This window comes from Cynara cardunculus (assembly GCF_001531365.2).
Source record: "Cynara cardunculus var. scolymus isolate 2C chromosome LG 6, CcrdV1, whole genome shotgun sequence".
Taxonomy (NCBI): Eukaryota; Viridiplantae; Streptophyta; class Magnoliopsida; order Asterales; family Asteraceae; genus Cynara; species Cynara cardunculus.
In genome coordinates, this window is record NC_037533.1 from 18,702,226 (window position 1) to 18,711,292 (window position 9,067).

Sequence of the window (9,067 nt, forward strand, 5' to 3'; positions counted from 1 at the left end):
TTTATGATGAAGTGTCACTTAAAAAAATCATTAAGAATCCGAGCAACCATATTTAAATGAGAAAAAAAAAAGTAAATAGTAAAAATAAAAATAGTTTACCATATTGATTTAATATTTTTTTAAATGAAATTTATCTAATTAAAAAATAATTTTAACAAAAAAAAAAATACTAAAATTCATAGTTTTCAATTCTCTACCGGTAGAGCACACTATTGATATATATGAAAAGTTTTTTATAGTTATAATTACGTTTTAAAATATACAATAATCCGTTTAATTTATTTTTTATATTTAAAACTAAAAAATAATTATTATATATAATAAAAAATAAAATATATAATTTTTATAAAATTATATTTTAGATTGTATTGGATCACGGTTAAGTGAAAAAAGAAGTGAGATTGTGTTGAAGTTGAAGATTGTATAGGTGGATGAAAGAGAAAACATTTTTTTTATTAACCTGTATATCCAACCCGCTATGCGAGCCGACTAATCTCAGGACGACCACCTGCTATGTAGATAGCCCGGAGTCACCGCATTTGAACCTTCGTAGCCACAAGATGGATAGATAGATAGAGACAAATTCAAATGCAAACTATGTAAATGTTACATACCTTACAAACTAATCTAATTGTCCATGTAGATTACCAAATCGATTTTGATGATGCAAATTAAATTGATTCCGATATTTTCTCTCAACTTTTTTTAAGTATATAATATTTATATACGACAAATGCAACAAATAAACTCACACACTCTCCTTACATTTGTTGAGGTTTGAATCTTTGACCTTCTAGGAGGCCAAATGGTCGATATTGGTTTGTTAGATGTGCAATATTTACATGGTTTATATTTGAGAGATTTGGGATCATATGAGACAAAATTGTTTTCGTGAGACACGTGAAACACGATTTTTACACTGAAACTTCACAGTAAAACATTGTGAAGATAACATTCACAGTGTTTTTGTTATGAAAATTCAGTTTTTTTACCTTTTCAAGTGTAAAAATCGTATCTTACGAAAACAGTCTTGTTGCACGTGAACCCAATCCTATGTGTGTGTGTAAGGGGCCATTCAGGAGAAAACTGATTAGTTTGTAGTAATCGTGAGACCAATGTGAACCAGTAGTTTAAGATATTTAAGAATATTTTTTAAACAAGTTAAAAAGGTAATATAATAATTATATTTTTGACAATTAATTAAATATTTAATTAAATTTTTTAGAAGGAAATATTTAATTAAAATTAGTTATCTAGTATACCAATTACTAATATATATCGTATTTTAAAGACGTTTGTGAATGAAAGTGTATCATAGTGATAATGTTCACAATGTTTCACGTATCGCATATATATATATATATATATATATATATATATATATATAGTGAGAGAGTTATTCAAGGGAGAACTCAATAATTTTTTATAACCATGAAATCCGATTTCAACCACAAATCATTTTAAAATTAAGATATTAATAATTATGGTATTTTTAACTTAAAACATATGTTAAGAGCATTTTAAAGATTTTAAAAATCTCCTCTCTCGAGGAAATCTTATTCCGACGAACTTTATGTGAACATAATATACACACTGTGATACCCAAAAAGATATCGTTTTTAAAAAAAATATATACAAACGATATTTATCGTGATACCCTTATATACATATAACATGTGAACCGTGATACCTTTGTAAAACAACTAAAATAACAAAAATACACATTGTGATACTCTTCTAAAGCAACGAAAGTAACAAAAATGCATATTGTAATACACTTTATAAAACATTGTGAATATTATCATTATGATACATTTGTATCCACAAACATCTTTAAAAAACAATATATATTAAGCAATTAAAATTAATCAAACATTTCCTTTAAAAAAATTAATTAAATCCTTTTATGAATTGTTATAATTAAAATTTCTAAATAACCATTTTACCTTATCTAAAAAATATTCTTAAATATATATATATAGGGTATATTTCAAATACAACAATGTCCATTTGTAAAACCAATACTACTCAATTTTATATATATATATATATATATATATATATAGGGAGCGATCAAATGAAAACCACTCAATTTGTGAAAACCGTAAAAACCTCATTCCATCAATCATAATTTTTCATTTTGTTCATTTTTTTTGTAATTATAAGAGGTTGATTAATCATTTTTGTTGTGGAGGATGTTAATCATGGATATTATCATCTTCATTATTTTAATTTTAGAGAAATACATGAACCAATTTCATTAAGTAGTATATGAAACAATTTCATAACCATATATAAAACAATTTCATCAAAAAAAAGTATTATATGAAACAATTTCACAAGATTAAATAATTTCATGAAAAATTTTCATAAGATTACGACGGATGATAGTAGTTTTTACAAATTGAAGTGGTTTTCATTTGATCGCTCATATATATATATATATATATATAGGAGCGATCAAATAAAAATCGTATCCATTTGTGTAAACCGTGTAAACCAATCTCACCCATCCATTTTCTTGATCAATGGTTAAGATTAATCAAGGTTATTTAAGAAAATTAAAAATAAAAAAAATTGGAAATACATTTTATAATACGGATAAGGGCAAAAGGGTAAAACCAAATATTCATTTATTCAAGGAAACCATATCATGTATATCATATAATTAATGAAACTAATCTATTTTTTGTAACATAATTTATTATTTTTACGTTAACATTTATTATTATTAATGAAACTAATTTATTTTTCATCTTGCAATTATTTCATGATGAACCGCCTACATTATGCACCCAATTTATTTTTCATTTCATCTACTGAATGAATCACCTATACCATAACTGAAACGGGTTTCACCATGAAAGCAGTTCACCACTCATTGTTCAATTACGCCATGAACCAGTTTCACCTTCATAAAACCTGTTTCATGTAAATTAATTTTTTTATTTCGCTCATGATTTGATGCATTCTTTTTTTTACTCCTTACAATCTTTAAGATTCTGGAGCAGATTACAATCTTCAAGATCCCGAAGCAGATTTATCATGCAATTATTTCATGACGAACCAAATAAATTATGCACATGTTTCATGTTCCATTTTTTATACTAAATGGATCAACTACACCATCATTGAAACATGGTTCACCATGAAATGATTTCATATTACTCATGAATCAATTACAAYATGATCCAGTTTCACCTTCATGAAACATGTTTCATGTAAATTAATTTTTTTATTTCACTCATGATTTGATGCATTCTTTCATTTAATCCTTACAATCTTCAAGATTCTGGAGCAGATTACAATCTTCTAGATTCCGAAGCAGATTCATCATGTACCCGTTTCATCATGCAATTATTTTATGACGAACCAAATAAATTATGTACCCGTTTCATGTTTCATTTTTTCTACTAAACGGATCAACTACACCATCACTGAAACGTGGTTCACCATGAAACGATTTCATATTACTCATGAATCAATTACAATATGAACCAGTTTCACCTTCATGAAACCTGTTTCATTAACATTATTTTTTTAATTTGAACCATAATTTACGATTTCATTTCATAATGCAAATCAATCTTCAAGACCCTTTTGCAGATTCAATCTCATAACAATATATTAAATTCAAAATTTTAATATTATAATATAATTAAATATTTAAATGTTACCATTTATACAATTTCTTTTATTACGTTTTCTTAATTAAGATTTATTATTAACTTTCATATTTAATAGAAAAATATTGTAAATGACCGAAATACCCTTATTAATTAAATTTAATTAGAAAAAATAGAATTTTCCTATTGGTCAAAATTGGTTTACATGGTTTTTAAAAAATACACGGTTTTCATTTGAACTTGCCCCCTCTCTTTTCATGAAAATTAATTGGGTTGCAAAAGTTGTATAAATGCACAAGGTTGTAAAAGAAATATACTATATATATATATATATATATATATATATATATGCTGATTTTTCTTTCAACAATAGTTGTTCTACAATAAAAAACATAAAAGGATACATATTTATTGCTTGTTAATATGAATTTGTTTAGGGATTTCTGAAGAATTAGGGAATTCAATTAATCGTTTATCAGAATCATTGATCACCAGCACTCAACAAACGCAAAATAGAAGCGGATTCTGGAGGACATTACCAGTGCCCCTTCTACGGTTAGATTGCTCGAGTGTTTTTGGGTATTCTTTTTCATCTTTGATCATCACTTGTTTCTATGAATTTGATGAAGATATGTTTCTAAATTCACATAGTGCGTTTGATTTTTGCTTGATTTGGAATGCTAATGGTTTATTGTCCTTTGAACAATTTTCCTTTATTGTTGGGCCATTCTAGGGTTTTAGAATAAAATCTAGTGATTTTGATTGCATTTTCAGTATGTTTCATTGTGTTTATTGGATCTGATGGTAGGGTTTGTTCGATTTTTGCTGATTCAAGTTCATAGGAGTAATGAGATTTTTGTGGGCAATTATTTTCATGATTCTAGAGAATGAAAATTTTCAATGTTGAATGCATTGAGATTGTTTTACTGATGAATGCCAATCAATGACGCTAATGTTACAATTTGGAAGCTTGTATGATTAATTTAGTGGTTTTTGTATGGCACATTAATGTTTTGAATCTTAGTCAGGATAATTTGTTTGAGTAGTTCAATTTATGGTTCTCTATCACAATTTGTTTGGGATTTAGGGGAAGTTATGCAATCATCTAGTTGCACGATGTTTTTTCAGTATGATCAATTTAGTAGGTTTTTGATGGTACATTAATGTTTTGAATCTAGTTCATGACCTTATTTTTACATATATTGTGCTTGTCATTGGTTTCAATATGCCATCAAATGAGTTGCATACTTGTTTTGTGAGGATTAATCTAATTGAGTTGCTTAGGTTAGGTCGTTAGTTGACTGTCCAGATGTTTCATGAACATTTGGAAACCGTTATAACGGATCATGTTGATTTGTTTTTACTTGTGTTAGATTCTATGACATTTAGATAACATTGTTTTCGTTATTCGATTGGTTTCATCCGTTTTTTGCTTTCCGAAATCCAATTGTTAGTTCCAATGGTCAATCGTGCTTTTTTCTCCTTAGGGATTCAAAATGGAGCCTATAATAGGATGTTGGTTTCTATATATAATTCGGTTCATTATTACACTTGTTGTTACCAATCGTATCCTTGCTTTTTGCGCTATATACTTGTCATCATTCTTGCTTTCAGCCGGTACGTTACATTTAATTTACTCTTTCTCTCTCTTTTTTTTCTTGTATTAGGGCTTGCTCAATCAGAGGTAGGCCCTTTACTTTGCATGCAAGATTATTTATTGGTGAAGTTGGATATGAAACATTGTTGATATGGAATGTAATAAGGACGAAGCTCTCCGGGCTAAAGAGATATCTGAGGTGAAGCTAGTAGAACAAGATTTTGTGGGAGCGAAAAAGCTTGCACAAAAAGCTGAGAAGCTGTTCTCTGGGCTTGAAGGTCTTCCGCAGCTTTTGACAACGCTTGATGTGTACATTTCTTCAGAGAAGAAGATTAATGGGCAAACAGATTGGTACGGTGTTCTTGGTGTGGAACCCACAGCCGATGATGAGACTATTAGGAAGAATTACAGGAAGCTGGCTCTCACCCTTCATCCTGACAAAAACAAGTCGGCTGGAGCTGAAGGCGCCTTTAAGCTTGTGTCGGAGGCATGGACATTACTGTCTGATAAGGTTAAACGAAAAATATATGACCAAAAACGAAACCCAAGACCTGTGTACCAGAAACCCGTCACTGAAACTCAGAAGACTTCAGCCCCTACTACTCAGCCCACTCAACCAATTCCTCGGCCACCAAATACCACATTTTGGACTAAGTGTACAAGATGCTTAATGCATTTTGAATACTTGAAAATTTACCTCAACCAGAAAATTCTTTGCCCCAATTGTCGTGGGCCCTTTTGGGCTGTAGAGTTGTCCGCCCCACCCATAAACCATCATGCAACAACGCGGTATCCTCAAAAGCAGAATCACAATGCAAATCATCAAGTGAATGTTCCACAGGGTCCATCCTTAAACTCATCTAGGGTCAACCATGTGAATGTTCAGCAGGGCCCATCTGTAAACACTTCAGCTGTGAACGGCAGTGGACAATTTAAAAGACGACATGAAGTGAAAGCAGGTGCAACAAGATATCAGACCTCAAATTCAGGGTTAGGTTCTGTTAAAGGTGATGGAATTGCAAAAAGGAGACGTGTAGCCGAACAGTCTTCAATGGTACATGCCAGCAATGCATATGTAAAAGCCAATTCAGGAGGGGAAAAGGTTAATGTTTCTGTACAGCGGAAGCTTAATAATAGTACGAGGGAATTGTCCCAGGCAGAAGTTCGTACCATGTTGATGAAAAAAGCTAGGAAAGAAATTCACAAGAAAATGGATGAATGGATTGCAGAAAAAGCTTCAAGGAAAGAAGGTAGGAAGAGAGAAAATGAGATGACTCATCGTGGTAAAAAGAATGCTGATGAGATCACTGTAAATGGTATGAGCAAAGTTAAAGGCATAAAAGCACCGTCAAAAGATGCTGTGGATACAGTTAACATGGACTCTGATACGAAGGAAGTTGACATGGGCTCTGTTGCGAAGATTGAAGCGGTACTGATGATTGTTCCAGATCCAGATTTTCATGATTTTGACATGGATAGAACTGAAAGGTCATTTGGTGAAAACGAGGTTTGGGCTGCTTATGATGAAGATGATGGAATGCCTCGATACTATGCAATGATTCATAGTGTCATATCGAAAAAACCCTTCAAGATGCGTATAAGTTGGCTGAATTCCAAGAGTAATGCTGAGCTAGGACCGATTAATTGGGTCGCATCTGGCTTTCCTAAAACTAGTGGAGATTTCAGAATAGGCAAGCATGAAATCAATACCTCACTTAATTCTTTCTCACACAAGGTTCAATGGACCAAAGGCAAAAAAGGGGTTATTCAAATTTACCCACGAAAAGGTCAAGTATGGGCCCTTTATAGGAACTGGTCTCCTGATTGGAATCAGTTTACTCCAGATGTAGTGGTACATAAATATGACATGGTGGTAGTTGTTGAAGATTATAATGAGGAGAAGGGGGTGATGGTAGCTCCTTTGGTTAAAGTTACTGGTTTCAAATCTGTGTTTCATCAACATCCTGATGAGATGGAATCACGGACGATTCCTAGAGAAGAAATTTTTAGATTGTCTCATCAGGTTCCTTTTTATTTGCTCACAGGTGAAGAATCTCTTAATATTCCCAAGGGTTGCTGGGAGCTTGACCCTGCAGCACTACCCTTGGAGCTGCTTCAGCCCACAATTGAAACAAAAGTAAAGGCAGTGGATGATGGACAAGATTCCAGGGGAAACGAGGCTAAGGGGATTATAACATATGCTAGAAAGATGCGAAAAAATGTGGAACTTAAAGGGAAAGAAATTGATGAAACCAACAAAGGGAATCAAGAGGCAACGGATTTAGAAAATAATAGCAGATAGATCTGGGATAGTATGGAGCTTAGTTGACCTGAAGTAGTCATCAGAAGCTTTCAATTTTGGACTCAACCCTGTCTACAAGTTGTAGACATTTTAAGGAGCTAATTTGTAGCAGGTCGAGCTTTGTCAAGGTTATCTTAACTTTTTTGCTTGCTGTAAAAAACTTATTTTCTTGTTTTTCTTTGGCTTACTGGAGACTGTCATATACATGATAGCAAGATTTATGAAGGAGCAAGTTCTTTGAACCCAAATGATTGTTCTTTTCGCTAGGATCAAATTGTGTTTCTAGTGAACTTGTGTTGCTTTGACATATTTATGGATACCATATTTCTTTCGCCTTGATAAACCTAGCATGCTTTTCTTTTCCAATACTTTCTGCTCTTGCTTTTTGCCTAGAAAATGCATGTTAAGTGATGTTGACATCATTTAATTCTAAAGTTCTTGTTTTTTTTAAATCTGTAGTTTGTTACTTTTAATATGCTTATAACCTTGGTTTTTGTTCCTTATTTGGCTTGATTTAGCTAGGCATGCTTGTCATAACTGTTGATGGCATTGAGATAACAATTACGTGTAAATTGTGACTAAAATGAGATTTCCTTTCTGTTAGATTTTCTTTGGAGTCGTGAGCTGGAATTACTTTAGGGGAAAGATATAGTTACTTTTATCAGTATAATTTACCAAAAAAATGCACTACGAATGTTGTTTACAAAGGAAAAACACAAAATTAACATGAAGAAACCCTATATTGTCCAATTCAATATGATCCTAATGGAAAGGATCTTCTTCCGAAATCCTATAATGGTGCAACTTAAAGATTTCCATATGAAAAGTTGATTCTTTTTCTTGATACTGCAATTTAAATCTGGTATTAATAAGTTTACACGAGTGTGCCTATTGTAGAAACAATTTCCCTACAATAAAAACTACAAAAACATAGAGAAGAGATATGCATACCGATATTACTGAAATACGAGCATCTTTCCCAGTTTTATCTTGGGTTGTATGTTGGTGAGTTCTGTTATCATATTACTTACTCTTCTTCTATGTTCTTGCATTATGTCTGTCTGTGGTGAAGATTCTTGGACTTAATTTAAGAATTTCTTTTTCATTTGATTAGAGAAAGGAAAATGTGATAATATGACCAACTTGCTTCTGAACTTCTGATACAATTAGGAAATATTATCATCTGTAGCATGTGGTATGAAAACTTATAGGAAACATTCAAGGGGTATGGTGTACACAGATCTTTCCTCTACCCAAGGGGTAGAGAGGTAAATGTGTTAAAAAATGCGTTTTTATTTTCGGCACTTGTAAACAAATTCTTAGGAGAATCTTGGCCTGCAGATGTGGGATGATTTCCTATAACTCGGTTTCTTGATCTGTACAACATTTATTGGTATGCTTGGTTTAGAGGGTCTAACATCTTCGTTTTGTAGACATCTATGGATCTTATGTCCGTGATTGGAGCAGTCCAGTGTGCAAAATGTATCTGCTGGTTTTTCGTTTCTTTTAGTATGCACCATATGTTGTCTTAGATCTAATTAA

General features: G+C 31.8%; 1 protein-coding gene across 1 annotated transcript; it reads left to right on the forward strand.

Annotated features, from left to right (window-relative positions):
* The first annotated feature begins 4,100 nt into the window (after positions 1-4,100).
* On the forward strand, positions 4,101-7,749 carry LOC112514852. The gene is made up of 2 exons (XM_025121477.1): positions 4,101-4,205; positions 5,294-7,749. Exon 2 carries the CDS (start codon positions 5,375-5,377, stop codon positions 7,523-7,525), a length of 2,151 nt encoding a protein of 716 aa, XP_024977245.1. The 5' UTR covers positions 4,101-4,205; positions 5,294-5,374; the 3' UTR covers positions 7,526-7,749.
* The last annotated feature ends 1,318 nt before the right edge of the window (positions 7,750-9,067 follow it).

Coding starts and splice junctions, on each gene's coding strand:
- LOC112514852 (XM_025121477.1), top strand. CDS start 5,375: ATGGAATGTAATAAGGACGAAGCTCTCCGGGCTAAAGAGATATCTGAG.